At 36.2% G+C, this 18765-nt stretch overlaps 1 protein-coding gene across 2 annotated transcripts in view; it reads right to left on the reverse strand.

The window, feature by feature from the left end:
- LOC123548615 (retinoblastoma-like protein 2) overlaps positions 1-18765 on the reverse strand; it is a 74619-nt gene that overhangs the window by 10565 nt on the left and 45289 nt on the right. For both annotated transcript variants that reach the window (XM_053546313.1, XM_053546312.1), the window contains 9 exons: positions 12540-12624; positions 11816-11965; positions 10413-10495; positions 6725-6845; positions 5353-5451; positions 4646-4721; positions 4037-4299; positions 3404-3592; positions 1658-1837 (listed from right to left, as the gene is read on the reverse strand). In XM_053546313.1, coding sequence (XP_053402288.1) covers positions 1658-1837; positions 3404-3592; positions 4037-4299; positions 4646-4721; positions 5353-5451; positions 6725-6845; positions 10413-10495; positions 11816-11965; positions 12540-12624 — 1246 coding nt within the window. The remainder of the gene's footprint in view (positions 1-1657; positions 1838-3403; positions 3593-4036; positions 4300-4645; positions 4722-5352; positions 5452-6724; positions 6846-10412; positions 10496-11815; positions 11966-12539; positions 12625-18765) is intronic.

The following is an 18765-nucleotide window of genomic DNA, read 5'->3' on the forward strand; positions in this document are numbered from 1 at the left end:
CGTTTATTTGCCAGCCACAACAAATATGCGTACCTGCACGCACGGCCATCGAAAAATTTGCGTGCACATCGTGTTTTCTGCGTGAAAAACGCAGGATTCTGCGTGACTGGGCATGCTGTAACAACAAAGGGAAGTAATTCTAAAGAAGGGAACTGCGCATGACACTTCGTCTCATGATGGTGTATAATTGTGCCAAGTTACATCAAAATCCCTCAATGCATGAAGAAGAAATGCTTCGGACAGTCATTCTTGTATCTGACCTTTGGCCTCTAAGTGTGACCTTGACCTTAGACCTAGGGACCTGGTTCTTGCGCATGACACTCTGTCTTGTGGTGGTGAACATTTGTGCCAAGTTATATCAAAATCCATCCATGCATGAAGAAGAAATGCTCCGGACAAAGTTTTCATTCTTGTATCCTTTGACCTCTAAGTGTGACCTTGACCTTAGACCTAGGGACCTGGTTCTTGCGCATGACACTCCGTCTCATGATGATGAACAATTGTGCCAACTTTCATCAAAATCCCTCTATGCATGAAGAAGATATGCTCCGGACAAAGTTTTCATTCTTGTATCCATTGACCTCTAAGTGTGACCTTGACCTGAGACCTAGGGACCTGGTTCTTGCGCATGACACTCCGTCTCATGATGATAAACAATTGTGCCAACTTTCATCAAAATCCCTCTATGCATGAAGAAGATATGCTCCGGACAAACTCATACTTGAATTTGACCTTTGACCTCTAAGTGTGACCTTGACCTTAGACCTAGGGACCTGGTTCTTGCGCATGACACTCCGTCTCATGATGGTGAACAACTGTGCCAAGTTTCATCAAAATCCCTCCATGCATGTAGAAGATATGCTCCGGACAAGGTCTCTAGACGCCGCCCGCCCATCTGCCCGCCAGGGGCGTTCCCATAATACGTCCCGTTTTTCAAACGGGCGTATAAAAAGGAAAGAATTTTTTTGAGAGGGGGGGGGGGGGGGGGGACGAAAGCAAGGTGGTGACCAGGTGTGGGTACACAACTTCACATGTTTATAATAAATGTTCACGGAAAAGAATGAAAGAAGTTTTATGAAATTCTACCAATTGGTTGGTTTGTTATGTACAAATCTGTAGATTTTCAAATAATTAAAGGGCAATAACTCTTAGGAAAATTGACCAATTGAAAAAAAAAATGACATACATCATCAAAGTATGTTGATTCATATTTAAGTTTCATGAAATTCTACCAGCTTGTTACTGAGAAATGGCTGCAGACGTGGATTTTTCAGTAAATAAAGGGCAATAACTCTAAATCATCATTTAAAACAAGAAGTCGTGACTCGCCGAACTTACAAGACTCAAAGTAAAAACAAGGGCGCCCAGGTATCGTACCATGGGAAGATGGTACCACGGTTACCGGTATACCGGTAATACCGCGCACCTCTACTAAATACTGCACAGTAACCACAATAAATGCTCTTATTTCAGTATGAAATTACTTCTTGACTGTTTCAGCACCACTGTATGATTCTATATTAAAGTTATTACAGATATCAATCATCTTAACAGTATTTTTGATGTAAAGGTGAATAGTTAAAACTGTAATTACCAAATTCTTGTAAAATTTCTTAGTTTCACAATGTTTATTTTATGTATCTCCATGGTTACTTACCTTTGAAATAACATAGACAGAGCACATGATTATCTGATCAAGATGGCGATCCTTTAACAATTCTGTATGATGTACGATGACATATTCCAGACAGGTCCAGATTTTTCTGTGAAGGTCCTCATCATCAATGTCTAACCTGTCACATAGGTCTCGTAATCGTACATGCGCCAAATGATAAACCTGTAACAAAATCCTGGATTAAACATTTCATTGCCTAACATGCTTTCAAGGTAATATAAACAAGTGAATGAAGTACTGCTATACAACACAAAGTCCGTTACTGGAAAATGACTATCTGGACAGCAGATAGTCACCTTCATAATTTAATGATCAGATATCTGTCAATGATGTATATACAATATTGTGCTATTTACACAATTTTATAATACAGAATGTTCGGATATAACTTTTAACAAGCAAATTCGATGAATTGGAATCCCCCGCCGAAAGCGTCAGAGTTGAGGAATGGCAAAAAAATATATCCAGCAAAAAGTTAAGAATGTTACCAAGAAGCAAATAATTTCATTAGTCAAAATCAAATTAAAAGAAAATGAATGGTTTGTTTGGGTGGGGGGTGGGGTGAGGATACAACAGTTTACATGTTGATTATAAATATTGATAGAAAACGAAAAACGAAAAATGAAAAAAAAAAAAAAAAAAAAAAAAAAAAAAATGAGGGGGGGGGGGGGGGGGGGGGGGGAGGGTGAGGGGGGTGACCAAGGTAAGGTGGTGACCAGGTGTAGGTACACAACATCACATGTTTATAATAAATGTTCATGGAAAAGAATGAAAGAAGTTTAATGAAATTCTTCCAATTGGTTGGTTTGTTATGTACAGATCTGTAGATTTTTAAACAATTAAAGGGCAATAACTATATGGAAAATTGACCAATCGAAAAAAAACTTGAAGGGCATCGTCGCAGTATCTTGGTTCATGTCTATTTCAAGTTTGATGAAATTCTACCTGCTAGTTACTGAGAAATGGCTGCAGACGGACATTTTTCATTAAATCAAGGGCAATAACTCTGAGGGAAATTGACCTATCAAAAAAAAAAAACTTGACGGGCATCAGCGCAGTATCTTGGTTCATGTCTATTTCAAATTTGATGAAATTCTACCTGTTAGTTACTGAGAAATGGCTGCAGACGGACATTTTTTATTAAATCAAGGGCAATAACTCTGAGGGAAATTGACCAATCAAAAAAAAAACTTGACGGGCATCATCGCAGTATGTTGGTTCATGTTTATTTCAAGTTTCATGAAATTCTACCAAGTAGTTACTGAGAAATGGCTGCGGACGGACGGACGGACGGACGGACTGACTGACGGACAACGCCATTTCAATACCCCCCTCCCGATTTCATCGGCGGGGGATAACAATATACAGTCGTATACTGCTTTTAACATCTTTTAATATATTTTTTTTTTTTAGTACCATTTCCTTTTTAAATTGGTAGGAAAATACTGACACTTCATGAAATATTTCATAACATTAAATGGAAATAATCGTGTTCAACTACTGTTGCAGATGTGATGATTCAACCAAAGGTAAATGTGAATATATTCAACTACTGTTGAGGGTGTAATAATTCAACAGCTGGTGAAGGTGTAGTGATCATCTATTATCTTTCAGGTTTCGGCCTATATACTTAAATGAAAATTTGAACTTTTGACATTTCACTGCAATAAATACGATACTCCAGACCTAATAAATCATCCTATTTGATAAACATAGAACCATCCATACCTTTCTGAAGAACAGTGAAAGGGATCCACCTTTGTATGTAGGTTTATGTGTAGTTGTTTGTGTTGCTGTCTGAGCAGAGGCCTGTGTTGTAGCCACTCCAGTATTACCTTGTGTACTACTTTCCTCTGACACCTGTACTCTAGGAGTTGCCTGTGGGGTCAGCACCTGTGTCTGGACAGGAATCAGCACCTGTTAAAACAAACTGTTAATCAGATGTCATTCATCTTATTTCCTATCTACTTTACAGCACACAGGACGAATGTATTAACTATAGGGCAAAAATATTACATCCTTTATTTCATATGCCTCTACTTGTATCAACCTTTTGGTGCCACCACCAAACAAGCTTCCTCATTTCCCTTTCAACAGTGTAGCCCCTCTGTCTCAGTCAATCCCGCTTGTTTTAAGGCTGTCCCTATATGCAGTATTCCATATTATGTTCAAGCACATATTTACACCACTAACACTTGTATCTAAATTATTTGTTAAAAACACTACATACTGAAAGGAGATTACTATTTAATTAAAGTGCAAGTTAACATCCCCAACATATAGAAACCACAAATCAGCATGTCTCCCACACAACAACCTCTTTCTTGCCATTTCAAACTTGAAAGAATCTAAGAAACTTGCCTGTCTACCATCTTGAGTAATGACCTGTTGGAAGGCAACAAGGTGTTGTGTCTGTTTAGGTGTGGCTTGAACAGTTTTCCCATCAGAAGTCACAGAATTCAGTTGGGCTGCTAGAGATGTAATTGTACCCGGCTTCAACTGTGCCACTGTTGCATTGCTAGAAGAGGTTGTTTCTCCGGAAAATAGCCGGCGTTTTGCGCTGCCTGGTGAAGGGGAGCTAAATCTGTCCGCTGCAGATGGTCCAGTTGGCGACAGTAATGGATCTACAAAGAAACAAACCGAAATCATTCAGCTATATGTAAATTGTGCAAATCTGAACTTGTATTGAAACTTATTTGCAGCCAGATAAAAGCCTAAAGAGAACCCCATTTGACACAGTGTTACATGTTACAATGTTGCTCGGAGCCCTTTCTAGAAGCCTTTATCAGTTCCTTCCATGTAACATCCCAAGAATGTCTTTATAAACTTTCATGTTACCAGGATTAAAAACACAGAACAAACAATTTTGGATCTTAAGATACTTTTAAAACATAAATGTTTATGCAGAAATTTATGAAGAAAATTTTATTTGACAAAATACTTTCTGTACTAACTAAATGTATCACTAACCTTTTGTAGTTTGTTTGTCCAGGACAATCCGCCGTAAGCTTAATCTTGACTGATCTGAATGTGCAGGTAAAGATACCTGAAACAAACACAGGATGAAAATGAAATTTATAACAGCTCAATCTTTAACTGTATGTGTTACAAGAGCCAACTACATATATTAAGCATGTATGTCCACAAGTTTAAATTGAAGCTATCAAAATTAAAATCTATTATCAACTCCAAATGCAATTTAAAACACAATGTTAAAATTCTACTTGTTAAAATGACAACTACTTCAATCTCTAATTTTAAATTCTGTAGTATAATATTATTTCAGCCGATGAACCAAGACAATCTATAAAGTACATTTTTCAGGCACTCAAAATCTGGTCAATATTAACAAAATCTGACAGTTAAATATGTTAGTTCTGTTGGGTTTCAAGTCACACCGACAACTTTAGGTCATAAAGTGACATTCGAGCTTTTGATAAACTCGAGATATCCCTCCAGATATTATTTCTGGCATAAACTGGCACCTGGGTAGAACCACCAAACTTCTGTGAACCAGCTGGATGGTTTCCTCGTATCAATGAATTTTACACCAACTGCAGGTTTTGAACCCACAGCAGCGAGGGGCCAGTGATTCCAAATCCGCCATGAACTCCCTAACTGTAAAGTAAAACCCTTACAATCTTGCAAACACAGAACAATTAAAGTAGTTAATGTACCTCTGCTGAGAGTGGAATATCAGAGTTCTGTGACTTTATTGCCTCCCAGACAGGAGAGTCACTTCTCCATGCCAAACTCTCTAATATACATTCCTCTACCTACAAATACAAACAGCATGATTGTAATAGTCATTTAATCAACTAACAGAAACAGCATTTCACTATAAAAGTTATATTTGCTATAAAACACAGACAGTGCTACTAAATAAAGTTAATTTTCCTACTACAATGCATTACAATCTGACTAAAGTGCTTGATCTTCTAAACGAAGATCTGAGAACGACCCATTCACATTCGTCTTCTGTATATTTTGGATTTCCATTATTGCTATTTTTATGTTATCCAATCAGATTACTTGTTCGATTTTCAAAGAGTAAGAAAAATATGCAGTTATTCCAGGACTCGAACCCGGGACCCCTCGCTTACAAAGCAAGTGGCCTACCGACTGAGCTAACAGGCTATCTGATACATTACGACATAAGAATTGTAAATATCAAAAGTCAATGCTACCGGTAGATTTGCAAGATGTTGTAAGCTAGGCTCTGATTGGCTAGTGAAAGGGCCGCCAGAACGAGGCAATGAATAGGTCGTTTTCAGATCCTATGCGTAGCGTAATAGGAGATGTACTTTAGTCAGATTGCAATGCATTAATACACCTAGATATATTGACATAACAAAACAAGATATTTCTATTTTCATCTTGAATATCTCCTCTTTTGTATGTTGAATTATAAGAGCACAATACCATGATAAAGAACATAATATATATGTGTGTGTATTGTGTGTTTGGGTTTAGCATCCTTTTCAACAACTTTTTAGTCATATAAATAATAGTCTACTTGTAGCAGTGAGAACAATGCCAAACTTTATAGCGCTGCCTCACTGGAATATCACGCCTTAGACACGTTATAGGATACCCTACCAAGTTACATTATACCGACACTGGGCCGACAGTCCTAGTACTATCCTCAATGCTGAGCAAAAGGGAGGAAGCTACTAGAACTATTTTCCACGCCTTTGGTATATATGACTATAGAGCAAACCCATTACCTCCCACATTAAAAGCGGGCACTAGACTACAGCAGTAAAAGAACATAATAAACATTCTGAAAAAATGCCAAAACTTTTAACATCCTAACATCCTGTAGAACAGAACACAGCTGCTCCTTAAAGGTTGTAACTAATTTTCTTAGGGCTTTTACTCTGTCAAAGTTTTCATGTATATCTATACATCATAGGCAACAATCTATGAACAGTTTCAACCACATCTACATGAAACTAACAAACAAGATATCTGGGATGTCCAAACTAACAATCCGGGGCAAATTTGAAGGACTCCCTTTTCTGAGGGGGCAACATTTTAATTACTTACATGATTAAGATGTTTGACGACATCACGTGACAATCCCTCCTCCTCTCTCACTATTATCTCTATCACCTTGTAGAAATGGTACGGGCTTAAATCAAATATATCAACAATCCATGGGAACATTCTGAAATAAGAACAAATACATTTCGTTTTTACTGTGTCTTGATCCTTTTCACTAGCAACAGGAAAATCCACAATAATGTTACATTTCACAATAAGGTGATTACATAAATATGACAAGGAGCTGCGTTCAATAAACGCTTGATGCCCCCCGGTGGCATCCTTGTCGATACAAAGCAACCAAAGTCCAAAACGAGGTCAAGTTCAAGGTCAAACTGAGGCCAGGTGATGTCTGAAGATGAGGAATGGTCACAGGTTACATCTGCATTAGTATCAAGTCATTCTAGTAAGGGGTATTCATGCTAGACGAAACGGTCCCATTTGGTTAACCTCGTACTGACGAACGAACGAACGGACAGGACAATCACTATATGCCTTCCGCATCAGTAGATGCAGCAGTGATTTTTTTCAGTTTTGGGGGAAGGGGCTCGGTGCCCTTTGGAGGGGGAAAAATACGACGTAAAACTAAGAAAAGGGGAATTTTCATTTGTGTGTAAATAAACTATAGTTTCAAGTTTATTGATAAATTCAGGGCCCATAAGAACATTGTGACATGACATATCATGCATATAACACAATGTAGCATATCAATACCAAATATCTGAATAAATTTTTCAAATGTAGAGGATAAGACATCCATTAGACTACCAAAATTTAAAGCAGACATCTGGTCCTTTCCTAAACAAGTCGGTTAGTGGCCGTTTTTTTTTATTTCTGTCAAATTCTGACATTTGCAGTCACTGTTACATTTGACCTGTCACAATAAAAAACAAACTGTAAAAAAATGTATGCGTTGGACTAGTCCTTTCCCAAAGCATAAAATCAAATCCTGACTGACTAGAAGATGGAAAACTCAACACTACCCGGCCAAACAAATAGAATGCAAATCATTTACAGACTATCATTCAACAGCGTTGTTGTGCAGAATAATAAAGCGCTTCGATGATACTGATTTATCAAGGGAAGTTACTCCAAACGGTGTTGATGTAAACAAAACGCGAGATACCGCGGTGAACTGTTTTCTATATGAAAATAAATAAAATAAACTAGTGAATTATGATTTAATTAATTGGCATTTTATTTTTTATTTTCGGAGGGGAATTTTAGGCATCGGAAAGGGGAAAAAAACATACTATTTCGAGGGGGGAATGGGGCCGAATTTCGCCGAATATTTTGGTGAAAAAAAAAACGCTGTGCAGGGGGCATAAAAAGGACATAATTCCAAGAATTACCTCCCTTCAATTACATAGAAATCATTATTATTTGTGAGGGACTCTTGTTTGACTACTGTGGTTGTGTCAAAATGCAAAATTAAATTCTAATGAACAAATAAAACTTCCATTTATTTTTACAATTTGAAATAACAAGTTCTTGTCTCCATGTAAACACCTTTTTGGCCAAATTAAGAATTTTCAGAATTTTACTGTTATCTACTTTTGAAATACATAGACCGGCTAAGAAAGATCTGCTTGCAATTATATAAGCTCAACACACAAATCTGATTTTAGATGAATGTACATGGAAAAATCTGTATTACCTCCCAGTTCTCATTATGAAAGTGGGACACATTAACTTTAATATCAACATTTTTTTCTAACTGAATATATGATTAATGCACATAAAAATATAATAAATGTCTCAAAATGCACATTTACTATATACATTAAAATCTTTATGTTTTTCTTGATCACATTTTCTTTTGATATTGCATAATAACTTCAATAATGCATTAGTACCATTATTAAATATTGTGCTATTATTGCTGGAGCACAATAACAGACATTTAAGACACCTATAATATATGGTAATTTTACATTTTATTAGTTTAATAACACCTTTTATTTTGCTAAATGTAATATTTAATGCAACAGTTTATAGACATATATAAATAAACCATCTTCTATAACTTGCATTGTGCAATAGTCCTTGACACAATACAATGAAAAAACTTTAGGTCACACATGATTTCCCAAACTACATAAAGCAAAATAATAGATCAGCAATGTGAATATACCACTTCAAAGCATTATATAACATATATTATGAACAGATGCTCTTAAAAATATAAGTGCTGAATTAACGCAACAAACACTCCATTTCTGTGATGTTTTTCATTTTAACCCAAAGCAAACAATTAACATTTTCTTTGTTTCTTTCAGTTTATTCTTCCAATACAGTAACGTATTCTTTGAAAATTGATTTATATGCAAATTAATGCATTATTCTGCTTGTCCCAACTCCATCAAAGGACGTTCTACTCAGCTGATCTAACAGCAAGTCTTCCAAGGCCTAATTACCTGTCAAAATTTCTCTGAAGTAATTCTTTCAAGAGAGCATAACATCAAACAGAGGCACCAACCCTTCACTTTGAATAATAGTAAATTTTACTCTAGATACAACAAAACCTATACATAACCTGGGCTTTAATTACAAGCTGAAAATGCTATTGCAATTTTCAAGATCAAATATGATAAAAGTTTGGAGACCATATCTCATATCTCCTGCATCTGACTGGTCAATTCTGGACCCCATCTTGAAATGACACTGAATAATATGGAACATTACGGGAATACTCTTTTGTAACAGTTTTGGTTGTATGGCGACTAGCAAGCTTTCAAAGATGGAGCGAGTCCCAATATGAGCTGGCAACTTAGTATAACTGTGCCCCTCTTGTGCAGGCGGACAACTTGATAGAACTTATACCCCTCTAAAGCAAGCGGGCAAACAGGTACAACAAAACCAATCTTGCGCGGGCAAGCAACTGGTCGATGGCTGGCAACCTGGTGTAACTGTGCCCCTGACTTACAGGTGAGCAACCAGTTTTTGTATAACTGACTTTCAACTTGTCAGCTGCATCCTCAATGGAAAGAATTAAGCCAACAAGAAACCCTGTCCACCACTTTCGGAAACCCAAGCTAGTGACTAAGTTAGCGACCTTTTATAACCATACAGTAATAGAGAATATAAAATCATTTAATAGACAGCACTAAAAAATGTCTAATCATTTACATTTATGTATACTACTTACTGCTACTTTCGCGTTACATCTGGTCTCCATTTTTAAGGAAAACTATTTGCAGTGCTACCCAACAGAACAGATCTGACCTACTCTGAATGCCGAGTGGGTTTCACAATTTATCTGGGAACAGATTAACCTTGCCCTTGCTGATCTTTTAATGAGTAAAATAGGTAACAGTGTGTTGACCAAATACTTGAGTAAATGACTCTGCCATTGTCTTCAATTTACATAATAATTCTAAACAAATTTCTCATAAAAATTATTATACAATTCAGGAGGGTCTGTTAGACTTTACATCTAAAAAGAAAGCTCTGTATCATGCAGAATGGCATACTGCAAAATTAGAACTAACTGTCTTGGCAAAATACCAGAAACATGATGGATTTAGAAGTAAAGGAGGACTAGAAAAAATATTTTCTTTTAAATAATATCTGCAACTAAAAGGTTTACTCAGTAACTAACAAAAGTGACAGAATCTTTTTTCTTTCCAATATTCAATAATTTCCTTTTTACCACAAAAATAGCATGAAACACGTTCTACAATAGACCTACCTCTGAGAATTGTATGAGAAGATTATAATCTCTAGACAGCAAGCAAACAACGACCTGTGAAACAAGTCATGCTCCAACAAACCCTGCAACATAATAATATGATTAATTAATAAACAAATATACGAAGCCAGTGATGAATTACAAGCCAATTTAAAAAACTTAAAGGTCACTGACTATAGGACACAGTTGACTCCACAGAAAAAGAACAATATTGAAAATAAAAAGTCAGTGAATATAGGACTCAGTTTTCAATAATAGCTTTACAGGAAAAGAACTTTGGTTCACTTAATATCTCATCAGTCATGAAGAAAGCATAATGTATTTTGCAGACTTGAAAAAAGTCTTCGAGTCACGATAGGTGCAATGTGATGAACCCAGAAGTGTCTGAACCTACATTCCTAGAGACTGAAAGGCGAAAATTTATCCATCTAACAAGTATTTTTTTTTAGTTTGTAAGTTTATTGGGATTAACGTCGCACCAACACAATTATAGGTCATATGGCGACTTTCCAGCTTTGATGGTGCAGGAAGATCCCAGGTGCCCCTTCGTGCATAATTTAATAACAAGCAGCACCTGGGTAGAACCACCGACCTTCTGTAAGCCATCACATGAAGAATTCAACGCCCCGAGTGAGGCCTGAACCCACATCAATGAGGGGCAAGTGATTTGAAGTCAGCGACCGTAACCACTTGGCCATGGACAGTCCTAGTTTGTAAAAGTAACTGCTTTGTGTGTGTGTTTGTGCATTTCAATAACATATGAAAACATTTATGAAATATAATTCTGGTGTAAATTTTGATTGTGTATTGTTTTTGCTACCAACTGCAAAGAATGCACATTAAACTGGTCTGCATATCACTTTTGTCATGTACACTCACTCACTAAAGATCATTATTCACATTGTAGGCTGTGAAGTAGTTTCACAGGTCATTTTGTCTGCGCGGAACCTCTGTTCACTTCATGTGCTGCCCCCATACTAATTTACCATTATCAAATTAAGTTTACCAATTTGTATAATCAGACTCTTGCACAGCTTATCCAAATCTTTTACAGAGTGCCAGACTGTCACAAAATACCCACCGACATCGAACTTGACCTAATTCAAGGGGCATAATCCAAGAGTACCTGGGGGGATTTGGGTGGTTATCGTACTTGGCGGAGATATTAAGCCCACAAACATTGTCAGTAAGTTTGGTGAAGATCCGATGAAAACTGTTCGACTTCAGAGTGTGGACATGCTTTGGACGCCAACTGCCAGCCCGCTGCTGCCGCCATGAGTTTTCATATAATACGCCCCGCTCTTTCAGAGACAGGCGTATAAAAATAACCTCCAAACTACTACATCTCCCTGTAGCAAACTCCCCCGCAACAAGAGTACTTGTCTGCAAGTGTGTCAACTTACAGTAATATTGCTTTTATGATCTTTACAGTTCTCTGTTCTTTTCCTTTCTCCCGACAGTATACCCTCCAATGTTTTATAGTACAAACTTTCGCCAAGCTGGAGTCTACGTTTAGCAAAGTCTAGCTGACTACCGGGGTGATTTTCTGAAGCCTGTAAAACACAATAAATACATTAAACACAACCTGCTCACTAATTTTCTGGTACAAACAAAATTCTCTTTGATCTACCTTATCAAACTTGTACTGAAAAACAAACAGCAAATATTCTAAAATAATTCTGAACAGTATTAACTGTTAAAAAAACTTATTTTTAATATCAGTTTTTCACAAAATATTTAGTACTGGTAGATGTAAAGAGATACCTTAGTTCCGCCTCCATTAACATGCATAAGAAAATGCAAACTGCAGTTGAACCCACCAAGGAGCTACTCGTATGAAGCAGTCACTTACTGTCTTAAGCAGCCAGTCAACTATTAAACTTCCAGAATTGATTTTTTGTTCAAATTTCAACTGGTCACTAGCCACCTGCCTTTAAGCAGCCAGATTGTGTTGATTCCTTGGCTTTCTGCTTAACACAGTTAGATTACATTCCCTTTGTAAGCAATCAGTATTAAATAGCAGGCACTGACACTGAAGCACATTTAGTATTCAAACTGCGGAATTTAATGTATTATTTAAACAAATTCAAATTCAAAAATACTTTTTAGGAAAGACCATACATTTACCTGGACATAATTATTACAGAAGATTTCTCCCATATCCCGAACCCTCTGTGTAATCGTTTCCATCAATGCCTCACCACCCAGCTCTCTGAAATACGTAGGTTTTAAAATCGTTAACACACCAACGTTACCGATATACACTTATGTAACCATTATACATTTGTGTTACTACACACATCTGTGTAACCCGACATACATTTCTGCTGATACATCATTTATAAGCAATAAACTACAACTGATGTGTAAATTACACCCACTTTTGCAGAAATGTAGCCAATTCTCCACATGTAACTTGTAACTCAGAATCAGAGAAGATATGAAGACAGAGACAAAATAGAACAAGAGATCACAGAGTGATCTTGGCGCCCACCAATGTGCCATTTCTGAGTGTTCCAAATTTCAAGATTTATTGACTAGCTCAAGGTCAAATTTCATTTCCGTACACAACACTGTGCATGTGGTTCAAATTCGAAAGCTGTAGCTTGAGAAATGTGAAAGTAGGTCACTAGGTCAATGTCAAGGTCAAAGTTTGTTTCGGTACACAATCCTATGCATGTGGTCCAAATTTGAAGCCTGTAGCTACAGAAATGTGAAAGTAGGTCACTAGGTCAATCTTAAGGTCAAAGTTCATTGCGATACACAAGACTATGCAAGTGGTCCAAATTTGAAGGCTGTAGCTCGAGAAATGTAAAAGTAGGTCACGAGGTCAAAATCAAGGTCAAATTTTATTTTTGAACAAAAAACTATGCATGTGGTCCAAATTTGAAGCCTGTATCTTCAAAAATGTGAAAGTAGGTCACTAGGTCAATGTAAAGGTCAAAGTTTGTTTTGGTACACAAAACTATGCATGTGGTCCAAATTTGAAGGCTGTAGCTTGAGAAATGTAAAAGTAGGTCACTAGGTCAAAATCAAGGTCAAATTTTATTTCGGAATACAAAACTATGCATGTGGTCCAAATTTGAAGCCTGTACCTTAAAAATATGAAAGTAGGTCACTAGGTCAATGTAACGGTCAAAGTTCATTTCAGTACACAAAACTATGCAAGTGGTCCAAATTTGAAGGCTGTAGCTTGAGAAATGAAAAAGTAGGTCACTAGGTCAAAATCAAGGTCAAATTTTATTTCGGAAAACAAAACTATGCATGTGGTCCAAATTTGAAGCCTGTACCTTCAAAAATGTGAAAGTAGGTCACTAGGTCAATGTGAAGGTCAAAGTTTTTTTCAGTACACAAAACTATGCATGTGGTCCAAATTTGAAGGCTGTAGCTTGAGAAATGTGAAAGTAGGTCACTAGGTCAAAATCAATGACAAATTTCATTTGGAAACACGGAACTATGCATATGGTCCAAATTAAACGCCTGTACCTTCAAAAATGTGAAAGCAGGTCACTAGGTCAAAATCAAGGTCAAAGTTTTTTCCAGTGCACAAAACTATGCATGTGGTCCAAATTTGAAGGCTGTAGCTACAGAAATGTGAAAGTAGGTCACTAGGTCAAAATCAAGGTCAACTCATGTCAAGGTTCATCTTGCCACTCAAAAATATACATGTGGTCCAAATTTGAAGGCTGTAGCTACAGAAATGTGAAAGTAGGTCACTAGGTTAAAAACAAGGTCAACTCATGTCAGGGTTCATCTTGCCACTCAAAAATGTACATGTGGTCCAAATTTGAATGTTGCAGTTATTGACAAGAACATTTTAAAAGCTTTTCCCTATATAAGTCTATATGAACCATGTGACCCCCGGGGCGGGGCCATTTTTGACCCTAGGGGGATAATTTGAACAAACTTGGTAGAGAACCACTAGATGATGCTACATTACAAGTATCAAAGCCTTAGGCTTTGTGGTTTGGACAAGAAGATTTTCGAAGTTTTTTCCCTATATAAGTCTATGTAAACCATATGACCCCCAGGGCGGGGCCATATTTGACCCTAGGGATATAATTTGAACAATCTTAGTTGAAGACCACTAGATGATGTCACATACAAAATATCAAAGCCCTAGACCCTGTGGTTTTGGACAAGAGGTTTTCCAAAGTTTTTCCCTATATAAGTCTATATAAACCATGTGACCCCCAGGGCGGGGCTATATTTGACCCCAGAGAAATAATTTGAATCAACTTGGTAGAGGACCACTAGATGATGCTTCAAACCAAATATCAAAGCCCTAGGCTCTGTGGTTTTGGACAAGAAGGTTTTCAAAGTTTTTCCCTATATAAATCTATGTAAAATATAGAAATAAACAAAGGGCCATAACTCAATCAAAAATTGTTGAACCAGTCTGATTTTCAGGGGGACACAACTAGGGTACCAATACATCATTCTGACAAAGTTTGGTCAAAATCCCCCCAGTAGTTTCTGAGGAGATGCGATAACGAGTAATTGTTAACGGACGGACGGACGGACGGACCACGGACGCAGAGTGATTTTAATAGCCCACCATCTGATGATGGTGGGCTAAATATTACATTTATCAAATACTGAAACTAGACTTAGCAATCAACAAAATTTAATACAAACTGTATCTTTTCAAGCAACAGGGCATTTATCTTCCCAGTTTCTTTTAAGTTTATTCCTTTTGTTGGCTTTCAAGCCACACAAGTAGCTTCTAAAGGTCAAATAACATGGCAAAACTCTGTACAATGAAAGACCGTATCTATTCAAGACATTAAAGTACTAGCAGGCCCCTGTTTTTGTTTTTATCTGTTTTTATTTGACTATGTTGTGCTGCATAGCCACTGTTGCTAATCTTGTAGGCCCATCCAGTTTTCATTCAGCACCCAAATGAACAACCAACCTTCTACAACCAAGATGGAAGACTTTCTTGCCTCTTTTAATCAATACAAATTGAACTCTCTAAGCTGTTTTTTTGTGTGGCTTTTTTATTTTCATCTATCAATTTTATATTTGTATTTATTTTTAATTGTATGTATTACATGTGACACTTCCCATATATTAAATATTAAAATTTTCCCCACAGAATATTTTGCCTCAGCTGTTAGATGAAATATATCCATTGATTTTGTTTAAAGCTCTTCATACCAAAGTACTGCTTTCTTAATTGCTTCAACTGTACCGTATTTCACCCATCAATTTCAATGATTACAGCTTATCAGCATTCTAATGTTTAACGGTAAGACACCTTGCAAGTATTCTATAATTATCTAAATCCTGTGGATCTAGACTGCTTTATCAACTGTATTATTTAACAGTCTTTTAAGCCTTAACCATTAACCTATCCATTTAGTAACAATGCAAAAATACCAGCCACTTACTAAAAACCTCCACGAACTTCTCAAGTACCGTAATTTTATACCAAATTGGTATTTAATCTATATGCATGGGGAGAAATACCACCAGCAATTAGGGTCAGAATGTCAACCTATATGTCAAGTGGTCAATTCATGCTAAATAGTATTGGGCTTGATTTGTCACAATGTGATGGGTAAATGCACTGATAAACAGTACCCCTGTCAAATTGGATTACCAAGATTTAGCACTTAAAAGTGACTAGTTAAAATTTTTGGGGAGTTAAAATTATCACAAAGCTCTAGTGATTAAAGATCTTATATTCTAAACATTTTTGTAGATCCTTTGTTGATTCAATGGCGTTTTATTTTTAGGTCAAAGACATAATTTATGTTACATGGAGACTCTTTAAGCTTTTACTGGTGGAGGTATACCTCAGGTGCCCCTTAGGACGGATCAGTAGTACAACCAAACTACCCAAGGCCATCTGGGTAGCTTCCTTAAATGATGACCCCGAAGCAGCCCAAAGGGATACACACTACATACAAATCTAGTATGTAGAAGGCTGGATGCTGTATCTCCGGGGGCATAAAAAGCCCTAGAATTACAAGGTGTGATTGCTTTACGCAGAATTTCCTAGCTTCTTAAAGGTGCTGCATCATATATGAGCAACATTTTATGACATTTTTCAGTTTTCCTATATTCTGTTAGAGATTAATTCAAGGATCAAAAGACGCATTATATAGAGTTAGATCCCTGTTGGAAATGGTATTATATTAGTTTTTCTGAAATATCATAGTTACCTCCCTTTGCTATAAAAGTATAAAAGAAGTGGTTTCTTTCTTTTGATTTCATTATAATTTCTAGTTTTACATTTGCATTAAATTTTGATAAATAGTGGGATATTTCAACTACCTGAAACAAAAGGTAAGTTTTAAAACAGCACGTAGTTTCGTAACTCTATTTTCATTCTATCTTGGTTGCACAACCTAGACAAAGGGAGGTTATAATAATTCAATAACCGCATTTCTAATGAATTTTGGCAAAATATATACTTGTCAATGCAAATCTTTGACAACTTTGATACAGTTTGTTTTGGGTTTAACACCGTTTTTCAACAGTATTTCAGTCATGTAACGGCGGGCAGTTAACCTAACCAGTGTTCCTGGATTCTGAACCAGTACAAACCTGTTCTCCGCAAGTAACTGCTAACTTCCCCACATGAATCAGAGGTGGAGGACTAATGATTTCAGACACAATGTCGTTTATCAAATAGTCACGGAGAACATACGCCCCGCCTGAGGATCGAACTCGCGACCCCGCGATCCATAGACCAACGCTCTTAACTACTGAGCTAAGCGGGCGGGCTAACTTTGATACAGTAGCCCTTATATTCATATTATTCCTTAATACGTTAAATTAATTTATATTTGTGCTAAATAACTCTATCTTGGTTGGGCAACCAGAATAGGAAAATCAAATTTTCGAAATACTTCTAGTGAAAATCTACTTGTATTAAGAACTGGGCGAACATAAATATGTGTAAATGATCAGTTTGTTAAGTTTTGAACAAATACAGTTGACCAAAATCTGATTAACCAAATAGTTTTGTGCCGCTCTGACAGCCCTGAATCTAACAAAGACCAATACATTTGGCAGAGAAAACTCTAACAAAGAACTAATTTTGTCTATCATTTGAAAGAACTATTTCTTTTTCATTTAATTTAAATCATTTTATTTTGTTAGCATAAAACTTTGGGTTTCGACAAAACTAAAATTCTGATGGGGAATTCAAATTTCAATGATAAATTAGCTGGAAATCTACTTTTCTTGGACTGTTCTTTCCAGGATCAATGCAATCAAAAAAATCACTAAAACTTATGTCCTACAAATAGTAATAATTTAACCCATTTTTTCTAAAAATTTCAGTTTTATAAATTTCAGTTTTATAACAAGCTGTGAAAGGTTAACTTTAAAGACATTTTAAATGAAAATGCTGAGTACTGAATAATTCTCAGCACAATGTCCAGATAAACACTTAATGAAATGGACAGTATTAAAAGTCATAGTATGTAAAACATTAATGAAAATTTAATGAACTCATTTAACATACAATGATGACAGAACTGAACGAAAGAAAAAATCTGATTATCACCTTCCAGATCTTTTCAAAAGAAGTTAATATTTTTGTTGGAAATCAATCAAAATTGATTTTTCACTACAAAATATTAAATGTTACATACAAAGACATGTCTTAAATGGGCTGACCTTGGCACAAAACTTTTAACTTTTCATTCTCTATCTTTGGCTCGACTCCAGCTTTGTTCAACTTCCCCCAATTTTTTTTTTTTTTTTGAGGCCCCAAATGGGTAACCCCGTTTATTTTTCCCCGTCATAGGTATAACTAGGGTCGGAGAACCATCCCTAATTAAATTCCCCCAATTTTTAATATATCCTTCAAAATTTCCATTTCATCTGCTCTATAACTGAAATACTAATATGCCACTCTATCATTTTTGCACAAAGTTCTAGCCCCAACAAGATAAAAATGTCCACTGAACAGTCATTTAAGACTATGTTGATCAAAATGCAAGCCAAGTCTGTCATACTATTTCTTTCTTTTTTGTGGCTCATTTTCCAATAGCATCATTTCCATTTTTTCTCCTGATTAATCTATTAAATTCAAATTGTCTGAATCAATATATTGACATTTCCTGTTAAAAATTCTCAATATCTGTGCTTTGTTTACTGCCAGTATTTTTCTTTCAGGAAACTGGACCAAAAAATAATGTTAGCAGAAACTTGGTACAGAAACTTTTTACTGCAGATCTTCCTTTATCTTCTCTAATGGCTACACTAAGGTCCAGAAACATGAATACGAAAACACCATTAACAAAGTTACCTGCATTTTTTATCTTCAATAAAACAATTCTTATATTAGGTCTGCCAATTTAGTCAAGGTAGCAATTTAGAAATTAATATTGGT

This window comes from Mercenaria mercenaria, chromosome 6 (assembly GCF_021730395.1).
Source record: "Mercenaria mercenaria strain notata chromosome 6, MADL_Memer_1, whole genome shotgun sequence".
NCBI lineage: Eukaryota > Metazoa > Mollusca > Bivalvia > Venerida > Veneridae > Mercenaria > Mercenaria mercenaria.